The sequence below is a fragment of the Oncorhynchus clarkii genome, chromosome 10 (genome assembly GCF_045791955.1).
Source record: "Oncorhynchus clarkii lewisi isolate Uvic-CL-2024 chromosome 10, UVic_Ocla_1.0, whole genome shotgun sequence".
Classification (NCBI taxonomy): Eukaryota; Metazoa; Chordata; class Actinopteri; order Salmoniformes; family Salmonidae; genus Oncorhynchus; species Oncorhynchus clarkii.
Genome location: NC_092156.1, coordinates 22,675,080 through 22,700,369, shown reverse-complemented (window position 1 = coordinate 22,700,369; position 25,290 = coordinate 22,675,080). Strand labels below are relative to the sequence as shown.

Genomic DNA, 25,290 nt, shown 5'->3' with positions numbered 1-25,290 from the left:
CAGAAAGTTCAGATTCAGTTCAAAGCCAACAGCTCAAATCCCAACTAAATCATACGTGACAGCGCTTACCTTTGATTGTCTGGAGTAATCAAACAGCCACTTTATGAATGACGCGTAGTCTCCACAGGGCATTTTGGCCAGCAGCTTGGCAACGGCCTGGGCTCCACGCGTACGGTAGTCTGTCTTGTCCACCATCTGGAAAAAAATCATGCCAGGACAAAGCTATTATCTAATGTGATCCAATGTCTTTATTTTTTATTTTCTGTTCTAACATTTCTCCCCCTTTTTGGGATTACGATCTTGTCTCATCGCTGCAACTCCCCAATTGGCTAGGGAGAGGCGAAGGTCGAGTCATGCATCCTGTGAAACATGAACCGCCAATCCGCACTTCTTAACACCTGCTCGCTTAACCCGGAAGCCAGCTGCACCAATGTGTCGGAGGAAACACTGTTCAACTGACAACTGAAGTCAACCTGCTGGCGCCCAGCCCGCCACAAGGAGTCGCTAGAGAGCGATGAGCCAAGTAAAGCCCCCCCGGACAAACTCTCCCCAACCCGGATGACGCTGGGCCAATTGTGCGACGCCCTATGGGACTCCTGGTCACGGCTGGTTGTGACAGTCTGGGATTAAACCCCAGGCTGTAGTGACGACACAAAACTGCAATGCAGTGCCTTAGACCACTGCGCCACTCAGGAGGCACCCAACATCTTTTCAAGGAGTAAATTATTTTAGACAGAGTTGGATTAGTTCCGAATTTACAAAAAATGTATGGATTGCATTTTAAAGTAAATGTAGTTTTACCCGGAAGGATATGTGCTGCAGGAGGATCCGTAGAAAGGGCAGCGCTGGCTCTTTCAGTTCATCAACAACGTGACTATGATGAGACACACAGGGTGAGATCCATTACAGCAACTAGTGACATGCATTTCAAACTGCAAACAAAATAATTCAAGGGTTCTTACAAGTCCATACAGTTAGTTTTTTTAAAACACTTTTTGAGGGGGCTTTTTAAAGATTCGACATACAAACAGGTAAAACAAACTATCCCCTACTGCAGGTGTTCCCAAACAGCAGGGTACGGTTTCACCCCCCCTCAAAAAAATAAAAGTAAAATATTCTATACATTTTTTGGGGGGGCTTTTTCCAGCTTTCAACTAATTCTTGAAAGTTGTAAAAGTAGAATGCACAAGTGCATCACAAGTTTTCCTTGGCATGACAGTCATTGCATACCTTAGAGGGCCATGTCTAGATCAACTAGCCCATGTCAGCTGAATTTTTTTAGCCCATAGATTGTTGTAATGCTTGAGTGACTCAAATATCACATGAATACAAAATGTATATAATTCCAAGAATTTGAACTTTAAAACTGCTAGATTTTCTCTGCGCCTCATGGGGCATAGCGGTCAGAGCGTTGGGCAAGTAACCGAAAGGTTGCTGGATTGAATCCCCGAGCTGACAAGGTAAAAATCTGTCATTCTGCCCCTGAACAAGGCAGTTAACCCACTGTTCCCCAGTAGGCCATCATTGTAAATAATAATTTGTTATTAATTGACTTGCATAAAAAATGTAAATAATGAAGTGTAGAATTACAGGAAATAGGTTTTATGCTGGAAGGGGGGACACGAGTGAAAAAGTTTAAGAACCCCTGCCTTACTGCATCAGATGAAATGTAAAAAAAAATGATATATAAACATACACAGTTGAAGTCGGATGTTTACATACACCTTATCCAAATACATTTAAACTGTTTCACAATTCCTGACATTTAATCCTAGTAATAATTCCCTGTCTTAAGTCAGTTAGGATCACCACTTTATTTAAAGAATGTGAAATATCAGAATAATAGTAGAGAGAATTATTTATTTCAGCGTTTATTTCTTTCATCACATTCCCAGTGGGTCAGAAGTTGACATGCACTCAATTAGTATTTCGTAGCATTGCCTTTAAATTGTTTAACTTGGGTCAAATGTAGCCTTCCACAACAAGTTGGGTGAATTTTGGCCCATTCCTCCTGACAAAGCTGGTGTAACCGAGTCAGGTTTGTAGGCCTCCTTGCTCGCGCACATGCTTTTTCAGTTCTGCCCACAAATTTTGTATAGGATTGAGGTCAGGGATTTGTGATGGCCACTCAATACCTTGACTTTGTTGTCGTTAAGCCGTTTCTCCACAACTTTGGAAGTATGCTTGGGGTCATTGTCCATTTGGAAGACCCATTTGCAACCAAGCATGAACTTCCTGACTGATGTCTTGATGTTGCTTCAATATATCCACATAATTTTCTTCCCTCATGATGCCATCTATTTTGTGAAATGCACCAGTCCCTCCTGCAGCAAAGCACCCCCACAACATGATGCTGCCACCCCCGTGCTTCAAGGTTGGGATGGTGTTCTTCGGCTTGCAAGCCTCCCCCTTCTTCCTCCAAACATAATGGTCATTATTGCCAAACATTTCAATTTTTTTTTCCACCAGGCCAGACAACATTTCTCCAAAAAGTAAGATCTTTGTCCCCATGTGCAGTTGCAAACCGTAGTCTGGCTTTATGGCAGTTTGGAGCAGTGGCTTCTTCCTTGCTGAGCGGCCTTTCAGGATATGTCAATATAGGACTTGTTATACTGTGGATATAGATACTTTTGTACCTGTTTCCTCCAGCATCTGGAGAGCATCTGCTCTCAAGGATGAACCAGACTTGGAGGTCTAAAAAATTTTTTTGCTGAGGTTTTGATTGATTACTTTTGATTTTCCTATGATGTCAAGCAAAGAGGAACTGAGTTTGAAGGTAGGCCTTGAAATACATCAACAGGTACACCTCCAATTAACTCAAATTTTCTGGAATTTTCCAAGCTGTTTAAGGCACAGTGAACTTAGTGTATGTAAACTTCTGACCCACTGGAATTGTTGATACAGTGAGTTAAGTGAAATAATCTGTCTGAATTTTTGTGGAGTGGTTGAAAAACGAGTTAATTGCTCGAACCAAAGTGTTTTCAAACTTCAACTCTGTCACATACATACCTCTCTATCTATATACATACACATATGTACAGTGGGGCAAAAAAGTATTTAGTCACCAATTGTGCAAGTTCTCCCACTTAAAAAGAGGAGGCCTGTAATTTTCATCATAGGTACACTTCAACTATGACAGACAAAATGAGGGGAAAAAAATCCAGAAAAATCACATTGTAGGATTTTTAATGAATTTATTTGCAAATTATGGTTACCGTGGCTTCTTACTGCATTCGCGTAACAGGCAGGCTCCTCGTGCAGTGCAATGTAATCAGGTGGTTAGAGCGTTGGACTAGTTAACTGTAAGGTTGCAAAATTGCATCCCCTGAGCTGACATGGTGAAAATCTGTTGTTCTGCCCCTGAACAAGGCAGTTAACCCACCGTTCCTTGGCTGTCATTGAAAATAAGAATGTGTTCTTAACTGACTTGCCTAGTTAAATAAAGATTAAATATAAAAGGTGTGTAATTTAAAAAATATATATATTTTTTTTAAATCTTCCAAAATCGGTGTCCAAAAATAGATTTCCGATTGTTATGAAAACTTGAAATCGGCCCTAATTAAAAAAATCGGTCATTCCGATTAAATCGGCCGACCTCTAGTATGTATATACACAGACACACGTGTGTATATATAAATGACTATTCCATGGTAGCACTCACACCGATAGCCATGAAATGCTTTGAAAGACAAAATAAATTGAATGTTCTAATATATAAAAAAGTTGTAAAAAAAAAACAAAAAAAAAAAAAAAAAACTGAACCATGCATGATAGCACCAGCTGTTCCGAACAATCTGTTCCATCAGCCTTATTAACCGATGTGAATAAGGCCTTTAAACAGGTTAACATTCGCAAGGCCAAACGGGAAAATGGGTCTGTACTACATTTAAAAAAACTTTCTGTACTTCTGTCAAATGTGTCTACTGCTTGAGAGAGGATAAAGTCTCAGTGCAGCCGATGTCCCAATAATTATAGCGCGAGAACACAGCCTCCTCACAGCCTGCTCCACTTACTCATTGCTAGCTCTAGCCTGTCCTGATGATTACCATTATGTAGTACATTTTTTTTGATTGTATGTCAAATTGATTGTATGATTATATAATGCATACATTAAAATATCAAATGTAATGATATTGAACTAAAAAGATCTGTCTGGATCAAGTGCCATTCTGTGACTACGGCTAATATGCCCCCCGATGTCATTTTGGTATTGTGATGGTTCCGAATTTTGTGATACTAAACTTGGTATCAAAATCAAAACACTAGTCTACACGTGTTGTTTATGAAGCATGTGACAAATTGTTTTTTGGACATATCCTCCTGTTTCCTGATCATTCCAGATGGACATGGAGTGAAAGAGAGGAAGCTTGTTTATTGATTCACGTTGTGTATTGCCATTCCTTACCTGACAAAGCCAATGGCCTGATCCCGGGCAGCGAGGACAGCTTGGGTGGCCATCATGAGGGAGGGCTTGCCACTTTCCCCTTTGCTCATCATGAGGATCACATAGAGGACTCTGTGGAAAACCCGGCGCAGAGACTGGAGAGACAAGTCAATTCAACAACAAAGAACCAGAGCTTAAACTCATTACGATAGTAAGTCTGTAGTAATGTTTTGACCAAGGAAGATGTGTATGTATGTATGTATTTATTTTCCTCAATACCACTTTCTCATCCCCATGATTTGAAGAGCAGAGCAACCACAATCCGTAATAGGCCAACTCAGGCATTGTCCTCATGTCATCGATATCCCTGGGCACAGATCAATTCAATTAAAAAATATATATATAAAAAAAATGAAAATATTGAAGTTCACAAAGGATAATGAAGTGTATGTATGTCTGTGTACTTACTGTCCAGCACCAAAGCTCAATTCTCCAATAACAGGCTCAAAGTTAGTCAGCTTGGCAAACATCTAAAGTTGACAAAGAAGATCCAGCTTTTAATGGTGTAACTGCTCAACATTTTAATGGACAACGAGGTCAAAATCACCTAGCCTATAGATAGATACTGGCACTGTCCAGAATTACCTGTACACAGTTGTCTGCACTCTGTGGCTCATCCTTCAACGGAAATTTGAGGAGGAGCCGGAGGAGGCTTTTCACCAGGAGGACGACTCCCTCTCTGATTTTTAGGAGGTCCTGTGGAGACAAATGGACCTCCTCGTCTTGTTCCTCATCCTCATCTACGTCCATCTGTTGAGTGAGAGACAAGACAAAAACACTATTAGAATGAACAAGGTGAGTAGCCTTGGCAAAATTAAAAGATCATTGAGATTTGATCAGACATAAAGGCAATGTAGTATTTCCAGTATATCTGTGACAAACCTCATCATTGTCTTTCCTGTGTGGTTTGGACCTTTTGCCGTCAGCCTGAGAGCTCTTCAAAGTGTCTTTCTTGCGCTTCTTGACTAAGCTCTGGGGCCAACAGTTGCTCACGGTGTTCAAGCAAGTGTCGAAGAGGATTTGGTGGAACATTTTGTTGACCACACTACCTGTGGAAGACAGACAGAAAGGCAAGACCAAGAGACAAACCAGAGTAAACACACATTCACAGGGTAACATCCAGCCCAAAGGAAATTATTTTCACCCATCCACATTAGAAGTCCTAATCAAACTTGCTTCAGAATTTTACTTAGTACAGTACAGAAAATACCTGGGATTCCCAGTAGCAGTAAGTAGAGGGAGGATGCCTGTAGAGCGCTTAGCCTTTGCTGAACGCTGGCTGTTTTGGACTTCCCTCCCAAGACAAAGTACGACAGCACCGCCACAAGTGACTTGACAGAGACCCCATTGTCACCGAACACTGTCCAGACACTCTAAAAATATAATCACGGAATCAAGGGAATGATAAATCAGAGTACATTCTATGGATTGCTTCTCTGTAACAGAAAGGTTCCCAACTTTCTAGTCAAACCTATCTGTAAATTATTCAGCGTTTCCCCTATATGCATGTAGCAGTGGCGCAACGCTGCTTCTAAATCATGGCCTCCACTGCACAATTTTTTATTATAATGTAGATGTATGCCCCAGGAAGACCCCAAACACTGTCCGCCACAGGTCTCTTATTTTCATACTAAACATAAGACATGGTATTACACACTCCTGATTTGTTAACTAACCACAAGACCAGTATGAAGTTGATAGAAAAAAAAAAACATGCATTTCAAGATGAAATTCACACGAGAGGAAACAGCTCTACTGTCCACTCCAGCACCTTTGTTATTTTTTTTGTGGATGAAACTGAGCATGGTCTTTTCTGTTTGGCTGTCCTTAACCTCAAGTACTTGTAGCATACCCTTTTTAAAGCTGGAATTGTAATGTTGAAACTGACAGGTCCGTTTAGGATATTACAATAACAAAGAAGTCAATGCAACCAACACTGACACATCATTGCACGTGCGAAAGAACATCAGAATATGTACCACATTTACCGACGCACGTCATATTCTGATGTTCTTTCGCACGTGCAATGTGTCAGTGTTGGTGGCATTAACTTCTTTGTTATTGTAATATCCTAAACGGACCTGGCAGTTTCAACATTACAATTCCAGCTTTAAAAAGGGTATGCTACAAGTACTTGAGGTTAAGGACAGCCAAACAGAAAAGACCATTCAATTTTCAAGCTAAACTCTTTACTAAAACAGTTCTTACTTGTGATGCGCCATCAGTTCCTAAAGGGGACACCGCAGTGTCAGTCATATAGGGTAGCAGGTGACTGTACAACGTTTTGAATTCCTTGGATCCATTTTTTATGACAATGGCAGCATCCAGTGGTTCAGTTTCAGTGAATTCAAAATCCCACACAGCATCAACCCAACCTGCACAAAAAACACCAATGAATATTAGTTTCAACTCCTTACTTGATCCCAAACTCTGAACAATGAATGCAAGACTGACTTGACATGATAATAAATCAGCTAGCTATCATAGGTCAATTCCTTGCCAGCTGGAGCGGAAAATATTTTTGGCATCTCAGATTGAAGTTCCTATGTGAGAATTGACAGAACAATGGTATTCAGTATTGTAGGAATACTCACATAGGAACTTCAGTATTGTTGTAATTGTCATTATTACAAATAAAAAAAAATAAGTTTTGTAATTTTTATATAAAATCGGCCAATTAATCGTTATCGGCTTTTTTGGTCCTCCAATAATCAATATCGAAAAAAATATAATCGGTCGACCTCTAACAATGATGACACCAAGATGTCTGTATCATGTACAGTCCACAGATCATAGGATGCAGTGGTGGAAAAAGTACCTAAATTGTCATACTTGAGTAAAAGTAAAGATGCCTTAATAGAAAATGTAAAAGTCAGACAGTAAAATACTACTTGAGCAAGTCATAAAATACTTGGTTTTAAATATACTTAAGTATAAAAAGTAAGTGTAAATAATTTCAAATTCATTATATTACGCAAACCCTAAAAAAATATTTATAGACACTGCTCAAAAAAATAAAGGGAACACTTAAACAACACAATGTAACTCACTGTTACACACTGTCACAGTCATACGCTGGACCTAGTTTTGTCCCATGGAATAAATGTTGTGGATCTTAATGTTTTTCCTCATAATCCTGGACTATCGGACCACCATTTTATTACGTTTGCAATTGCAACAAATAATCTGCTCAGACCCCAACCAAGGAACATCAAAAGTCGTGCTATAAATTCACAGACAACACAAAGATTCCTTGATGTCCTTCCAGATTCCCTCAGTCTACCCAAGGACGCCAGAGGACAAAAATCAGTTAACCACCTAACTGAGGAACTCAATTTAACCTTGCGCAATACCCTAGATGCAGTTGCACCCCTAAAAATTAAAAACATTTCTCATAAGAAACTAGCTCCCTGGTACACAGAAAATACCCGAGCTCTGAAGCAAGCTTCCAGAAAATTGGAACGGAAATGGCGCCACACCAAACTGGAAGTCTTCCGACTAGCTTGGAAAGACAGTACTGTGCAATACCGAAGAACCCTTACTGCTGCTCGATCATCTTATTTTTCTAACTTATTTGAGGAAAATAAGAACAATCCGAAATTCCTTTTTGATACTGTCGCAAAGCTAACTAAAAAGCAGCATTCCCCAAGAGAGGATGACTTTCACTTTAGCAGTGATAAATTCATGAACTTCTTTGAGGAAAAGATTATGATTATTAGAAAGCAAATTACGGACTCCTCTTTAAATCTGCGTATTCCTTCAATGCTCAGTTGTCCTGAGTCTGCACAACTCTGCCAGGACCTAGGATCAAGAGAGACGCTCAAGTGTTTTAGTACTATATCTCTTGACACAATGATGAAAATAATCATGGCCTCTAAACCTTCAAGCTGCATACTGGACCCTATTCCAACTAAACTACTGAAAGAGCTGCTTCCTGTGCTTGGCTCTCCTATGTTGAACATAATAAACGGCTCTCTATCCACCGGATGTGTACCAAACTCACTAAAAGTGGCAGTAATAAAACCTCTTGAAAAAGCCAAACCTTGACCCAGAAAATATAAAAAACTAATAGGCCTATATCGAATCTTCCATTCCTCTCAAATTTTAGAAAAGGCTGTTGCGCAGCAACTCACTGCCTTCCTGAAGACAAACAATGTATACGAAATGCTTCAGTCTGGTTTTAGACCCCATCATAGCACTGAGACGGCACTTGTGAAGGTGGTAATGGCATCGGACCGAGGCTCTGCATCTTTCCTCATGCTCCTAGACCTTAGTGCTGCTTTTGATACCATTGATCACCACATTCTTTTGGAGAGATTGGAAACCCAAATTGGTCTACACGGACAAGTTCTGGCCTGGTTTAGATCTTATCTGTCGGAAAGATATCAGTTTGTCTCTGTGAATGGTTTGTCCTCTGACAAATCAACTGTAAATTTCGGTGTTCCTCAAGGTTCCGTTTTAGGACCACTATTGTTTTCACTATATATTTTACCTCTTGGGGATGTTATTCGAAAACATAATGTTAACTTTCACTGCTATGCGGATGACACACAGCTGTACATTTCAATGAAACATGGTGAAGCCCCAAAATTGCCCTTGCTAGAAGCATGTGTTTCAGACATAAGGAAGTGGATGGCTGCAAACTTTCTACTTTTAAACTCGGACAAAACACAGATGCTTGTTCTAGGTCCCAAGAAACAAAGAGATCTTCTGTTGAATCTGACAATTAATCTTAATCTTAATGGTTGTACAGTCGTCTCAAATAAAACTGTGAAGGACCTCGGCGTTACTCTGGACCCTGATCTCTCTTTTGAAGAACATATCAAGACCATTTCAAGGACAGCTTTTTTCCATCTACGTAACATTGCAAAAATCAGAAACTTTCTGTCCAAAAAAGATGCAGAGAAATGTATCCACGCTTTTGTCACTTCTAGGTTAGACTACTGCAATGCTCTACTTTCCGGCTACCCGGATAAAGCACTAAATAAACTTCAGTTAGTGCTAAATACGGCTGCTAGAATCCTGACTAGAACCCACAAATTTGATCATATTACTCCAGTGCTAGCCTCTCTACACTGGCTCCCTGTCAAAGCAAGGGCTGATTTCAAGGTTTTACGGCTAACCTACAAAGCATTACATGGGCTTGCTCCTACCTATCTCTCTGATTTGGTCCTGCACATACGTACGCTACGGTCACAAGACGCAGGACTCCTAATTGTCCCTAGAATTTCTAAGCAAACAGCTGGAGGCAGGGCTTTCTCCTATAGAGCTCCATTTTTATGGAACGGTCTGCCTACCCATGTCAGAGACGCAAACTCGGTCTCAACCTTTAAGTCTTTACTGAAGACTCATCTCTTCAGTGGGTCATATGATTGAGTGTAGTCTGGCCCAGGAGTGGGAAGGTGACCGGAAAGGCTCTGGAGCAACGAACCGCCCTTGCTGTCTCTGCCTGGCCGGTTCCCCTCTTTCCACTGGGATTCTCTGCCTCTAACCCTATTACAGGGGATGAGTCACTGGCTTACTGGGGCTCTCTCATGCCGTCCCTGGAGGGGGTGCGTCACCTGAGTGGGTTGATTCACTGATGTGGTCATCCTGTCTGGGTTGGCGCCCCCCCTTGGGTTGTGCCGTGGCGGAGATCTTTGTGGGCTATACTCAGCCTTGTCTCAGGATGGTAAGTTGGTGATTGAAGATATCCCTCTAGTGGTGTGGGGGGCTGTGCTTTGGCAAAGTGGGTGGGGTTATATCCTTCCTGTTTGGCCCTGTCCGGGGGTGTCCTCGGATGGGGCCACAGTGTCTCCTGACCCCTCCTGTTTCAGCCTCCAGTATTTATGCTGCAGTAGTTTATGTGTCGGGGGGGCTGGGGTCAGTTTGTTATATCTGGAGTACTTCTCCTGTCCTATTCGGTGTCCCATTGTGAATCTAAGTGTGCGTTCTCTAATTCTCTCTTTCTTTCTCTCTCAGAGGACCTGAGCCCTAGGACCATGCCCCAGGACTACCTGACATGATGACTCCTTGCTGTCCCCAGTCCACCTGGCCGTGCTGCTGCTCCAGTTTAAACTGACCTGAGCCCTAGGACCATCTGACATCAAATCAAATCATCAAATCAAATGTTATTTGTCACATACATGGTTAGCAGATGTTAATGCGAGTGTAGCGAAATGCTTGTGCTTCAAGTTCCGACAATGCAGTAATAACCAACCAAGTAATCTAACTAACAATTCCAAAACTACTGTCTTGTACACAGTGTAAGGGGATAAAGAATATGTACATAAGGATATATGAATGAGTGATGTACAGAGCAGCATAGGCAAGATACAGTAGATGGTATCGAGTACAGTATATACATATGAGATGAGTATGTAAACAAAGTGGCATAGTTTAAAGTGGCTAGTGATACATGTATTACATAAGGATACAGTCGATGATATAGAGTACAGTATATACGTATGCATATGAGATGAATAATGTAGGGTAAGTAACATTATATAAGGTAGCATTGTTTAAAGTGGCTAGTGACATATTTACATCATTTCCCATCAATTCCCATTATTAAAGTGGCTGGAGTTGAGTCAGTGTCAGTGTGTTGGCAGCAGCCACTCAATGTTAGTGGTGGCTGTTTAACAGTCTGATGGCCTTGAGATAGAAGCTGTTTTTCAGTCTCTCGGTCCCAGCTTTGATGCACCTGTACTGACCTCGCCTTCTGGATGATAGCGGGGTGAACAGGCAGTGGCTCGGGTGGTTGATGTCCTTGATGATCTTTATGGCCTTCCTGTGACATCGGGTGGTGTAGGTGTCCTGGAGGGCAGGTAGTTTGCCCCCGGTGATGTGTTGTGCAGACCTCACTACCCTCTGGAGAGCCTTACGGTTGAGGGCGGAGCAGTTGCCGTACCAGGCGGTGATACAGCCCGCCAGGATGCTCTCGATTGTGCATCTGTAGAAGTTTGTGAGTGCTTTTGGTGACAAGCCAAATTTCTTCAGCCTCCTGAGGTTGAAGAGGCGCTGCTGCGCCTTCTTCACAATGCTGTCTGTGTGAGTGGACCAATTCAGTTTGTCTGTGATGTGTATGCCGAGGAACTTAAAACTTGCTACCCTCTCCACTACTGTTCCATCGATGTGGATAGGGGGGTGTTCCCTCTGCTGTTTCCTGAAGTCCACAATCATCTCCTTAGTTTTGTTGACGTTGAGTGTGAGGTTATTTTCCTGACACCACACTCCGAGGGCCCTCACCTCCTCCCTGTAGGCCGTCTCGTCGTTGTTGGTAATCAAGCCTACCACTGTTGTGTCGTCCGCAAACTTGATGATTGAGTTGGAGGCGTGCGTGGCCACGCAGTCGTGGGTGAACAGGGAGTACAGGAGAGGGCTCAGAACGCACCCTTGTGGGGCCCCAGTGTTGAGGATCAGCGGGGAGGAGATGTTGTTGCCTACCCTCACCACCTGGGGGCGGCCCGTCAGGAAGTCTAGTACCCAGTTGCACAGGGCGGGGTCGAGACCCTGGGTCTCGAGCTTGATGACGAGCTTGGAGGGTACTATGGTGTTGAATGCCGAGCTGTAGTCAATGAACAGCGTTCTCACATAGGTATTCCTCTTGTCCAGATGGGTTAGGGCAGTGTGCAGTGTGGTTGAGATTGCATCGTCTGTGGACCTATTTGGGCGGTAAGCAAATTGGAGTGGGTCTAGGGTGTCAGGTAGGGTGGAGGTGATATGGTCCTTGACTAGTCTCTCAAAGCACTTCATGATGACGGAAGTGAGTGCTACGGGGCGGTAGTCATTTAGCTCAGTTACCTTAGCTTTCTTGGGAACAGGAACAATGGTGGCCCTCTTGAAGCATGTGGGAACAGCAGACTGGTATAGGGATTGATTGAATATGTCCGTAAACACACCGGCCAGCTGGTATTGTCCTCAAAGCGGGCAAAAAAGTTATTTAGTCTGCCTGGGAGCAGGACATCCTGGTCCGTGACTGGGCTGGATTTCTTCCTGTAATCCGTGATTGACTGTAGACCCTGCCACATGCCTCTTGTGTCTGACCCGTTGAATTGAGATTCTACTTTGTCTCTGTACTGACGCTTAGCTTGTTTGATAGCCTTGCGGAGGGAATAGCTGCACTGTTTGTATTCGGTCATGTTACCAGACACCTTGCCCTGATTAAAAGCAGTGGTTCGCGCTTTCAGTTTCACGCGAATGCTGCCATCAATCCACGGTTTCTGGTTAGGGAATGTTTTAATCGTTGCTATGGGAACGACATCTTCAACGCACGTTCTAATGAACTCGCACACCGAATCAGCGTATTCGTCAATGTTGTTGTCTGACGCAATACGAAACATGTCCCAGTCCACGTGATGGAAGCAGTCTTGGAGTGTAAAGTCAGCTTGGTCGGACCAGCGTTGGACAGACCTCAGCGTGGGAGCCTCTTGTTTTAGTTTCTGTCTGTAGGCAGGGATCAACAAAATGGAGTCGTGGTCAGCTTTTCCGAAAGGGGGGCGGGGCAGGGCCTTATATGCATCGCGGAAGTTAGAGTAACAATGATCTAAGGTCTTTCCACCCCTGGTTGCGCAATCGATATGCTGATAACAAGACTCCCTAAATTTTTTCAGATTAGCCTTGTTAAAATCCCCAGCTACAATGAATGCAGCCTCCGGATAAATCGTTTCCAGTTTGCAGAGAGTTAAATAAAGTTCGTTCAGAGCCATCGATGTGTCTGCTTGGGGGGGATATATACGGCTGTGATTATAATCGAAGAGAATTCTCTTGGTAGATAATGCGGTCTACATTTGATTGTGAGGAATTCTAAATCAGGTGAACAGAAGGATTTGAGTTCCTGCATGTTTCTTTCATGCCACGTTAGCCATAAGGCATACGCCCCCGACATGATGACTCCTTGCTGTCCCCAGTCCACCTGACCGTGCTGCTGCTCCAGTTTCAACTGTTCTGCCTTACTATTATTTGACCATGCTGGTCATTTATGAACATTTGAACATCTTGGCCATGTTCTGTTATAATCTCCACCCGGCACAGCCAGAAGAGGACTGGCCACCCCACATAACCTGGTTCCTCTCTAGGTTTCGGCCTTTCAAAGGAGTTTTTCCTAGCCACCGTGCTTCTACACCTGCATTGCTTGCTGTTTGGGGTTTTAGGCTGGGTTTCTGTACAGCACTTTGAGATATCAGCTGATGTACGAAGGGCTATATAAATAAATTTGATTTGATTTCCAAGTCAATCACACTTCTGTGAAATAAAACTGTCCACTTAGGAAGCAACACTGATTGACAATAAATTTCACATGCTGTTGTGCAAATGGAATAGACAACAGGTGGAAATTCTAGGCAATTAGCAAGACACCTCCAATAAAGGAGTGGTTCTGCAGGTGGTGACCACAGACCACTTCTCAGTTCCTATGCTTCCTGGCTGATGTTTTGGTCACTTTTGAATGCTGGCGGTGCTTTCACTCTAGTGGTAGCATGAGACGGAGTCTACAACCCACACAAGTGGCTCAGGTAGTGCAGCTCATCCAGGATGGTACATAAATGTGAGCTGTGGCAAGAAGGTTTGCCGTGTCTGTCAGCGTAGTGTCCAGAGCATGGAGGCGCTACCAGGAGACAGGTCAGTACATCAGGAGACGTGGAGGAGGCCGTAGGAGGGCAACAACCCAGCAGCAGGACCGCTACCTCCGCCTTTGTGCAAGGAGGAGCAGGAGGAGCACTGCCAGAGCCCTGCAAAATGACCTCCAGCAGGCCACAAATGTGCATGTGTCTGCTCAAACGGTCAGAAACAGACTCCACGAGGGTGGTATGAGGGCCCGACGGGCTTGAAGTCAAACAGTGCAATGCTTGAAGCACAGCAAAGAGCTGCTGGCAAATGCAGGAAAGTGCTGTTTGAATGAATGCTTACGAGCCTGCTGCTGCCTTCCACCGCTCAGTGAGACTGCTCTATCAAATCATAGACTTAGTTAGAATATAATAACACACAAAGACAAGCCTTAGGTCATTAATATGGTCAAATCAGGACACTATCATTTCGAAAACAAAACGTTTATTCTCTCAGTGAAATACGGAACAGTTCCGTACTTTATCCAACGGGTGGCATCCCTAAGTCTAAATATCGCAGTTACATTGCACAACCTTCAATGTTATGTCATAATTATGTACAATCCTGGCAAATTAATTTTGGTCTTTGTTAGGAAGAAATTGTCTTCAGTTCAGTTCGCAACGAGCCAGGCAGCCCAAACTGCTGCATATACCCGGACTCTGCTTGCACAGAACGCAAGAGAAGCGACAACTTCCCTAGTTAAAATAAATTAACGTTAGCAGGCAATATTAACTAAATACGCAGGTTTAAAAATATATACTTGTGTATTGATTTTAAGAAAGGCATTGATGTTTATGGTTAGGTACACATTGGTGCAACAGTGTTTTTTTCACGAATGCGCTTGTTAAATCATTACCTGTTTGGTGAAGTAGGCTGTGATTAAATTATAAATTAACAGGCACCGCATCAATTATATGCAACGCAGGACAAGCTAGATAAACTAGTAATATCGTCAACCATGTGTAGTTAACTAGTGATTATGTGAAGACTGTGTTTTATAAGATAAGTTTAATCTTAACTAGCAACTTACCATGGCTCCTTCCTGCACTCACGTAACAGGTAGTCTGCCACGCAGTCTCCTCGTGGAGTGCCATGTAATCGGCCATAATTGGTGTCCAGAAATGCTGATTACCAATTGTTATGAAAACCTGAAATCGGCCATTCCAATTAAATCGGTCGACCTCTACTTGCTAGCTAATTTGTCATATTTAGCTAGCTTGCGGTTGCTAGCTAATTTGTCCTGTGATGTAAAATAACAACTCAATATTTATATGAAATGCACAAGGTCCTCTACGCAGCCAATTAATCCACACATAAAACAGTCAACCAAATTGTTTCTAGTCATCTCTTCCTTCCAGGCTTTTTCCTTCTCGACATTATATTACGATTGGCAACTTTCAAAATTAGGTGCATTACCTGACCTTGTTTGTCTTTCAGTCACCCACATGGGTATAACCAATGAGGAGATGGCAAGGGAATACCTGCTTCTATAAACCAATGAGGAGATGGGAAAGGCAGGACTTGCAGCACGATCTGCGTCAGAAATAGAACTTCTATTTTAGCCCTTAGCAACTCTGACGCTCGCAATAATGAATAACATAGATTTCCACATTTATTTTGCAACGCACGCGAGCGGTGTAGTCAGCCTGTAACGTTACTTTATTCCAAACATCGATTCTTACGCCTACGTCATGATGAAACTTTGTCAAGTCATTATTGTTGTAGGTAAATGTGAGAATTATTAGCTAAACCCTGACTATTTCTTTGTTAAGTACAGCGAAATTTGACATTTGTTCCTACGTTCTGGAATGTTCAGGTAAAGTTGGCAACTTAAATTTAACAAGTGACAATTGGAACTGCACGAACACAGTTACATTTTATAACAATACAATGTCACGTTAGCTAGCTAAGTCGATAAAAACCTGCCACAATAGTATTGGTAAAGTTTTAGATAAGTTCACATCACTGAAGTTGGTGACACAACATATTAGTACCTAACAGTAGCTAGCTGGCTAGCAAAAAACAGGCATAACACGCTACGTCAGGCGTTCACGCTAGCTAGATAGTATCGGTTCTCTTGCAACTTGGCACGGCAAATTCGTTAAAATATCAATAATATAAGCAGGCCAATTATTATTTCCGTACTACTTAAATACACATATAATTTCAAATGAGGACTTACCTCCGGAGACGTCTTTCAATTTCAGAAAATCTAGCGCATGTATTAACTCCATCTTTCTTTGAATAAACCCGCCAACTCCTCTACAGTCTCGCCCTTGACCTACGTCATCGTCGGTTATATTTACGCCAGAAATGTGGCGTCGAAATTGCGCAGAATCTGACGCCGACAGCTTTGGTTGACAAATATGTTTTTATAAACCGGGTGGTTGGGAGCCCTGAATGCTGATTGGCTGACAGCCGTGGTACGGATATAACAAAACAATATTTTTTTATTCTCTAATTATGTTGGTAACCAGTTCATAATAGCAATAAGGCACCTCTGGGGTTAGTGGTATATGGGCAATATACCACAGCTAAGGGCTGTATACATGCACTCCGCATTGTGTCGTACGTAAGAACATCCCTTTGCCGTTGTATATTGGCCAAATACCACAGCCCCTAGGGCCTTATTGCTTATATATTGTTTCATTTTGCCACATCTAGAATATAATTATTTTTCTTGATGTAGGTGGTTACTTTCTTCTAGCTATAATGGATAATAAATAAATTCATTGAGCAAGGGGGTCAGGAAAGTCACAAGAATTTAAATGAAAAATGCAATATTTCTCTGTGATCTGATATGGTGTCAGTGTGAAGTTGGCTATAGCTATCCAAAATGATTTGGCCATTTCTATCTGTAGAATATCTGCATTCAATTACACTTTACACTGATCCCGAGCCTGCAGTTACACGCATGCGCATTTAACAAGGAAACGCTACAGTGGGCATTGCAATACTGCTGTAATTGGAAACATTCAACAATCGCTCCAATTAGTTTCGTATCATAGGACAGACAGCACAATCTAAATTCCGGAGGAAATCACTCGTAAGAAGCATTTGGAATACAGTAACGTAGGAGTTTTGTTGTACATGCAAAATCTACAAAGGCTTGTTGAAAAAGGCATAGGCTCCGAAACAAGGTCCAGTGATGAGTTTCTTTAGTTTTGGTCAAAGTGCAGAAATCGATATCGTTTTGAAAGACGCTGAGACAAGAAAGAAAGTTGAACATAAGACTGAGGATGGGAAAAAGGACAAATATTTTCTGTTATATGATGGTGAGACAGTATCTGGAAACGTCAACGTAACACTTAAGAATCCAGGGAAAAGACTCGAGCATCAAGGCATCAAAATTGAGTTTATTGGGCAGATTGGTAAGTCTGTGACACAGCACTGCCAAAATAACTTAATAAGCTACACAGTTATCCATGGGGCAAAACATGGATTTTCTTCAATTAAGAAGTCTCTATTCGTGATGTTGTCATCCTAATGAATTGTCAAGCTGATTAAATTAACTATCTGTGTTGATTGATTGATCAATGTTGTAACTGTAGCTCGATGACCCAAGTCATATGACATACATGTATGTGCTACGTGTGTTGCCCGTTGAGAGAGAAATATATGTAATCACCAGCTGGTCTTTAGTTTGCTTTGAGTATGTTACAATTGATATGCAACGTTTTAGTCGATGAGTGAACGTATTAAGCCATGCCATGCTCATTAGTCTATTCACTGCACGCTGCATGGGCACGGGTTAAAACGTTGTGCCCTGTGGTTGGCTGTGATATAAGTGATAAACAGAAGCACTATTGTGCCACAGAAACTCTCCTACAGTAGATTAGTTATCTGCCTGGTCAGAAGTTTAGAGATGTGTGAGAATCATGATACTAACTTCACCTGTCAGTTACACTTGAACATAAATGTGGCCTATAGCATAGGTCCTTTATAGTTACATTGTAATAAACGTTAATACACAGTTGTAAGATGCAGTAACCAGTTGTCATTTGTAGCACCTTTTAAAGGGATAGAAAGTAATCTGTAAACTCTTCTAGATTATTTTTCACCATTGAAAACTGGTGACTCTAACAACTATTTCTCTCTTGTCAGAGCTTTACTACGACAGGGGGAACCACCATGAGTTTGTGTCTCTGGTTAAAGACTTGGCCAGACCGGGAGAGCTAACGCAGTCCCAGACCTTTGACTTTGAGTTTACACACGTGGAGAAACCATACGAGTCCTACACAGGCCAGAATGTCAAATTACGGTAAGCAAGTATCTGGCAACAATCCATGCATGAACCATTTGTACAACATTATAGGTCAAAATCAATTACCCTCACACACAATTTGAGTTCCATCACTAAATGCGATTTCACTGTTATTTCATTCGCCTAATAATAGTGCATTCTAGTTGTTGTCTTTGGTAATGGGGAATTGTCAATGGATTGCATGTGATTCTAGGCCATTTAGTTAAATGTAATAATTTTAAGCATTGTAAAGCTGATTGTCTGTGATAAAAATGCCTTTGTCCAAAAGAAGGGACCTCTAGAGTGCCATTTAAAGAGTTCTGCAGTCAACAAAACAGAATTGTTGCCTTGGCAAAACAAGGAAATAGAAACAGAAATAATAGAATCTGAAAATAGAGATAGACTGGAGCCCAGTCTAGAGAATTGCCATTTCTGATGTCTCCAGTACAGTGTATATCTACAGTAGCTTAACTTCTGTACATATGTCAAATATGTTAACATGAGAGTATCATTTGTCTGTAGAGTGAAATGCAAATACAGTTATATCAAAGCACAGACTTCACCTGATTTCTACTGTGTCTCACCAACTATTTGTGGTTTTTATGGGTAGAATGTGACTCCTATTGGAGACTTTCTGAATTGTTCTTTGTGCATCATGCATTTATACCCATTAAGTAGATTAGTTGATTTTCTGCCTCTTCTCTTTTATATTTCAGCTACTTTCTGAGGGCAACGGTAAGCCGGAGACTGAACGACATCAGTAAAGAGATGGACATTGTCGTGCACACGCTCAGCACATACCCAGAACTCAACTCGTCGATCAAGATGGAAGTGGGAATCGAAGACTGTCTACACATTGAGTTTGAGTACAACAAGTCCAAGTATGACTGTTACCATGGTTTATCATATTTGGAAAAAAAATCATGTTTTTGAATGATGAGATAGCAGAGCATTAGGGAAGTCAAACTTAAGTCTCCCTGGTTCAACTTCCCTAAACTCCTATGCTAATAGCATGTTTATATTTGTATTTATTATGGATCCCCATTAGCTGCTACCAAGGCAGCAGCTACTCTTCCTGGGGTCCAGCAAAATGAAGGCAGTTATACAATTTTACAAACATTACTATACATTCACAGATTTCACAGCACACTGTGCCCTCAGGCCCCTACTCCACCACTACCACATATCTATAATACAAAATCCCAGTGTACGTGTGTGTATAGTGCATATGTTAATTAACATATGTTAATATGTGTGTGTATGCATGTGTCTGTGTTTGTGTTGCTTCACAGTCCCGGCTGTTCCATAAGGTGTATTTTTATCTGTTTTTTATATCTAATTTTACTGCTTGCATCAGTTACTTGATGTGGAATAGAGTTCCATGTAGTCATGGTTCTATGTAGTACTGTGTGCCTCCCATAGTCTGTTCTGGACTTGGGGACTGTGAAGAGACCTCTTGTGGCATGTCTTGTGGGGTATGCATGGGTGTTCGAGCTGTGCGCAAGTAGTTCAAACAGACAGCTCGGTGCATTCAACATAAACATTTTTTGGGGCTCGCAAGTGGTCTAAGGCACTGCATCTCAGTGCAAGAAGCGTCACTACAGTCCCTGGTTCGAATCCAGGCTGTATCACATCCGGCCGTGATTGGGAGTCCCATAGGGTGGTGCACAATTGTCCCAGCGTCGTCCTGGTTTGGCCGGGTAGGCTGTCATTGTAAATAAGAATTTGTTCTTAACTGACTTGCTTAGTTAAATAAAGGTTAAATAAAATATATCTAAAAATATATATATTTATGTTAGCTCTCTGTGTACATCCAAGGGCCAGCCGTGCTTCCCTGTTCTGAGCCAATTTAAATTTTCCCTTTTTGTGGCACAAAATTATGGCCTGTAGGATCTGCCTTGTTGATAGTGCTGTATCGTATGATTTTTGAGGAAAAAACATCTGAATGTAATAGGACATTTGAAGTAGCTTTTGTCGCAAATTAAACACTGATCAGTTTGAGGCGAGTGAAACATTGTCAATTACTTGTTATGACAACTTCTGTCATTACTGTTTATTAGCATTGGATGGAAGTGGATAGTTAATCAAAACCAAAGTGTGGATTTCGGTCTCTCCTTGTCCATAGACTGCTTTCAAGGTAAGGAAACCATAACCTAAATATGCCATTTAAACAGTCCCTTTAACTGTGAACTGTCCCTTTAATGCAGATACCACCTAAAAGATGTAATCGTGGGAAAGATTTACTTCCTCTTGGTACGGCTCAAGATCAGACACATGGAGATTGACATCATCAAGCGAGAATCGACAGGCACGGGCCCAAATGTGTACCATGAGAATGACACCATAGCCAAGTATGAGATTATGGACGGAGCACCAGTGAGAGGTAAGTGGCACCGACAACCAGTGGAGGCTGGTGGAAGGAGAAACCAGAGGAAGGGCTCATTCTAATGGCTGGAATGGAACTGTATGTTTGATAGTTTTCCGTTGACTTTATTCCAGCCATTACAATGAGCACATCCTGCGGATTCTCCTTTTACCAGCCTCCATGCTGGATTTACACAAACAATGGGCATGGGACTTGGATTGAAAACGTCTGACAAAAAACATATATTTTACAGTGAACTATCACTTTAATAGTATGGCTTTTGTCTTTCAGGCGAGTCCATCCCTATCCGACTATTTCTGGCTGGCTATGAGATGTCTCCTACAATGAGGGACATCAACAAGAAGTACTCTGTGCGGTACTACCTCAACCTAGTACTCATAGATGAGGAGGAGAGGCGTTACTTCAAACAGCAGGTACATGCAGATACATAGTAGAGACAGTATAAACAGTAAACACACAATAGAGATAGAATGGCAGGCAGGTAGCTGCTGTTGTTCTATTTGATCTGATTGGTGACAAATTTGTGGTTCATGTCAAGGTCAGCACATTGTTCATTTCAACTCTGTGTATGGGTGCTGTGTAACAGTAGGCTGTAACAAAACATTTATTTGTATTGGGATGTAAAGAAAGGACATCAAATAGAGGTCCTATCATACCTGTATCACACCATAGCAAATTGTAACATGAGGTGTACACCAAATCAAATGTATTTATATAGCCCTTTTTACATCAGCTGATATATCAAAGTGCTGTACAGAAACCCAGCCTAAATCCCCAAACAACAAGCAATGCAGGTGTAGAAGCACGGTGGCTAGGAAAAACTCCCTAGAAAGGAAACCTAGAGAGGAACCAGGCTATGAGGGGTGGCCAGTCCTCTTCTGGCTGTGCCGGGTGGAGATTATAACAACATGGCTAAGATGTTCAAATGTTCATAAATTACCAGCATGGTCAAATAATAGTAATCACAGTGAACAGGTCAGGGTTCCATAGCCACAGACAGAACAGTTGAAACTGGAGCAGCAGCACGGCCAGGTGGACTGGGGACAACTAGGAGTCATCATGCCAGGTAGTCCTGAGGCATGGTCCTAGGGCTCCGGTACTCCGAAAGAGAGAGAGAGAGAGAGAAAGAAAGAAAGAGAGAATTAGAGAGAGCATCCTAAAATGCACACAGGACACCGGATAAGACAGGAGAAATTCTCCAGATATAACAGACTGACCCTAGCCCCCCGACACAAACTACTGCAGCATAAATACTGGAGGCTGAGACAGGACGGGTCAGGAGACACAGGGGGGACGGGTCAGGAGCCCCATCCGATGATACCCCCGGACAGGGCCAAACAGGCAGGATATAACCCCACCCACTTTGCCAAAGCACAGCCCCCACACCACTAGAGGGATATCTTCAATCACCAACTTACCATCCTGAGACAAGGTCGAGTATAGTAGGCTGTGTGTTGGTGAGTGCAGTAGTTAAACTGGGATGTGTTCATTATCACAACGGGAAATAAAAATGGACGTTCTTATTGGACAAGTCCAGGTAGTCTCTCCCCGTTTCATTCTGTTTTATTGCCTTGTTCTAGGAAATCACTCTGTGGAGGAAGGGGGACATGGTGAAAAAGAGCATGTCCCACCAAGCAGCCATCGCCTCACAACGCTTCGAGGGCTCATCCAGTGCAGAGAAAGCCCTTGCTCAGGCCCAGGCTAAGGAACAGGAACAGTAAAACTCCAGAATAGCCTACACTCCATCGCTTTGTACAGGTGTGTGTGTCTGTGTGCATGTACAGTGTGTGTGCGTGTGCGATGTAGTGTACATTTCTGTGAATCTATGAATGTGAAAAAGAATGTATGTGTTTTTTCACTGCATCTATGAATGTGTGTGTGTTTGTCAGAGCATCTTTGAATGAGAGCATGTGTGAGTTGATGTTCAATATGTGAACATCAGCCATCTTAGGCATATATTTCTACCCTCACCCATTTCAACATCGCCATCTCACCACAAACACTGATGGCACTTTCTACAACAACTGCAGTTGAAAAGGGATGACAAATTTAATGTTTAAAGAAATAAGGCATCCTCGTGGTATATTTAATTAACTTTTAGCAAAGTTTTTCTGCCGTATTGATTAGCATAATATGCTTTTTTATTTTCTTTGAAATAGTGATTTCTTAACTCGAAACAATGGTGAAAACAGCTGCTGTTGACATAGCTTCCTTTAGGCATCTCTTAATGAATACTTGTCTTTGGCAGTTGGACTCAATGGACATGCAAGACCTCTTAAGTCCTGTTTACACCTTGCATTAACATGTGGTCGTCATCCGATCAAGATTATCAAATCACTATCTGATCAAGGTCTGTTCCGTCGACACAAAAATGTGTGTCTCATCCGTCCACTGTATGTGGACACTGGACACATGTTAGCGGCAGGTATAAACGTGGCTTTAGAATCAGAGAATATGCTAAATGTTTTTTTATCGTGCGAAATGTCATGCAAATAGGGAACATTTTGGGAAAATGACATCAACTATCAGCATTGCATTCCATTCCATCATAAAAAAAAAAACATTCCATTTCAAGCTTTGTGTCATTATCAGTAGATGTAAACAGCAATGTTTTATTCTTTAACATAATCTTTTTTTATGTATTTGATCTTTTAGTAGCATTATACATGTTCTGGGTTCATCTATCTGTTAGAAATGTAAGCCAGGTGGCTTATGTCCATTAACATTGGCCAAGTTCGTTTTGCATGGCCCAAGTGTGGTGACACTGATAGTTTTTTGGAACTAATGGCTTTCACGGTTGTGGCTTGAGGGAGAATTAATGTAGCAGGTTAGGAGAATTAACATGGCAGATAAGAAGAATTAACGTAGCAGGTTAGGAGAATTAAAGTAGCAGGTTAGGAGAATTAAAGTAGCAGGTTAGGATAATTAATGTAGCAGGTTAGGATAATTAATGTAGCATGTTAGGATAATTAGGTTAAGGTTAGGAAAAGGGTTAGGCTGAGATAAAATGTACTCCACCTTACCGTAGAAGCCATCAGTTCTGAGAAACCATCAGTATACCATGCCGGTTCTTCTCATTTTAGACCATTCCATTGCTCCTACTGAAGTCTCCACCCACTCAAAACTAACTTACCCACTGCCACTGCTGCTCATTTGTGTGAAAGGTTTTGGTGTAAACTTTCCAACCTATGAACCAGAAATAAGAAATTTAAACCATTCATTTTTATTTGCACTAGATCCAAATTATGTGAAATCAGTCTGTTTTCTGTCAGTAATTGGTTTGAAAAGTACCTAGAAGACATTGCCAGCATTGGATAACTTTCTGCCTAAGGGTTAATTGCTTAATGGCTCTAGTTAAATTCTAGAAACAACCTCACCGCTTGTTTTTCCTGTCATCTCCAACCATTTTACACCAGGCACATGACTTCCGGTCTGAATGCACTGAAGTCCTCGTAAATTGTGCCTTCACTGTAGGGCTCAGTGTAATTTTGATTGGAAATAATTTGAAGAAACAGAGAATGTGTCAAAAGTAAATAAATTTGCAAACATTTCTAAAAAACAGTTTTTGCTTTGTCATTATGCGGTATTGTGTATAGATTGATGAGGGGAAAAAACTTTATTCAATTTTAGAATAAGGCTTTAACGTAACAAAATCTGGAAAAGTGAAGGGATCTGAATACTTTCCGAAGGCACTTTATTATGGCCTTTAACTAGACTTTGGGCTAGATTAATTCAGATTGAACTAGCCGACTCCCACATTGCTGTTGTTTTGACAGTGTTGGGGGTGGAACTGGGTTAGAGCTGTCAAATCCACAAAAGGTTCCTGGCATTATACCTGCAACCCCAATATTGTTATTGGCTGCATAGAGTCGCATTAATATAAAGCCCATGCAGCCATGTTATGCTTTATTAATGCTAAACAAAGGTTCTTAAACATATTAGAGAATGATGGATTTAATTCAAAATGACTCAAAAGAAAGGTACATAAATCAAACATAAATATCAACATAAAGATATCATACAAACCTTTAAAACTACAGTCTGCAAATAAAAATAAATACAAAAAATGTCCATCCTGCCACTTATTTGAACATACAGCTGAGGGATGGGAAAATATTACACCACATAGTCAGCGCTCCAGATGCAAGGACTGACCGGTTTGAAGCTATACAGTCATGGCCAAAAGTTTTGAGAATGACAAATATTAATTTCCAAAGTTTGCTGCTTCAGTGTCTTTAGATATTTTTGTCAGATGTTACTATGGAATACTGAAGTATAATTACAAGCATTTCATAAGTGTCAAAGGCTTTTATTGACAATTACATGAAGTTGATGCAAAGAGTCAATATTTGCAGTGTTGACCTTTCTTTTTCAAGACCTCTGCAATCCGCCCTGGCATGCTATCAATTAACTTCTGGGCCACATCCTGACGGATGGCAGCCCTTTCTTGCATAATCAATGCTTGGAGTTTGTCAGAATTTGTGGGGTTTTGTTTGTCTACCCACCTCTTGAGGATTGACCACAAGTTCTCAATGGGATTAAGGTCTGGGGAGTTTCCTGGCCATGGACCCAAAATATCGATGTTTTGTTCCCCAAGCCACTTAGTTATCACTTTTGCCTTATGGCAAGGTGCTC

At 41.7% G+C, this 25,290-nt stretch overlaps 2 protein-coding genes across 5 annotated transcripts in view; one reads left to right on the top strand and one right to left on the bottom strand.

Moving 5' to 3' along the window:
• Positions 1–16,282, bottom strand: part of LOC139418153 (non-SMC condensin II complex, subunit D3) — a 37,244-nt gene extending 20,962 nt beyond the window's left edge. Inside the window, exons 1-10 of one of the 2 annotated variants that reach the window (XM_071167384.1) lie at positions 16,209–16,282; positions 6,653–6,819; positions 5,655–5,817; positions 5,327–5,493; positions 5,030–5,194; positions 4,853–4,914; positions 4,664–4,751; positions 4,406–4,539; positions 802–874; positions 70–195 (exon numbers count right to left, since the gene is read on the bottom strand). In XM_071167384.1, the coding sequence (XP_071023485.1) occupies positions 70–195; positions 802–874; positions 4,406–4,539; positions 4,664–4,751; positions 4,853–4,914; positions 5,030–5,194; positions 5,327–5,493; positions 5,655–5,817; positions 6,653–6,819; positions 16,209–16,260 (1,197 nt within the window). In that variant the 5' untranslated portion in view covers positions 16,261–16,282. Of the gene's footprint in view, positions 1–69; positions 196–801; positions 875–4,405; positions 4,540–4,663; positions 4,752–4,852; positions 4,915–5,029; positions 5,195–5,326; positions 5,494–5,654; positions 5,818–6,652; positions 6,820–16,208 lie in introns of those variants that run through there. The other variant, XM_071167385.1, reaches the window with a different exon arrangement.
• A 78-nt stretch (positions 16,283–16,360) lies between these two features.
• On the top strand, positions 16,361–24,722 carry LOC139418152 (vacuolar protein sorting-associated protein 26B-like). Of its 3 annotated transcripts, none has more exons than XR_011635278.1 (7): positions 16,361–17,397; positions 18,131–18,287; positions 18,986–19,150; positions 20,477–20,652; positions 20,926–21,068; positions 22,236–23,482; positions 23,527–24,214. XR_011635278.1 is itself a non-coding variant. In XM_071167383.1 (6 exons), exons 1-6 carry the CDS (start codon positions 17,175–17,177, stop codon positions 22,374–22,376), a joined length of 1,005 nt encoding a protein of 334 aa, XP_071023484.1. In that variant the 5' UTR covers positions 16,935–17,174; the 3' UTR covers positions 22,377–24,722. The 3 variants fall into 3 exon arrangements, 1 of the variants encoding a protein (XP_071023484.1); XR_011635279.1 differs by having other exon boundaries at positions 16,945–17,397; positions 23,549–24,722; XM_071167383.1 differs by having other exon boundaries at positions 16,935–17,397; positions 22,236–24,722.
• Positions 24,723–25,290: the final 568 nt, after the last annotated feature.

What these genes read in the sequence shown, in the direction of transcription:
- LOC139418152 (XM_071167383.1), top strand. Translation starts at nt 17,175, where the DNA reads ATGAGTTTCTTTAGTTTTGGTCAAAGTGCAGAAATCGATATCGTTTTG. An exon ending in TGAGTTTATTGGGCAGATTG is followed by an intron (nt 17,398 to 18,130) that starts GTAAGTCTGTGA and finishes CTCTCTTGTCAG; the next exon opens with AGCTTTACTACGACAGGGGG. An exon ending in GGCCAGAATGTCAAATTACG is followed by an intron (nt 18,288 to 18,985) that starts GTAAGCAAGTAT and finishes TTTATATTTCAG; the next exon opens with CTACTTTCTGAGGGCAACGG.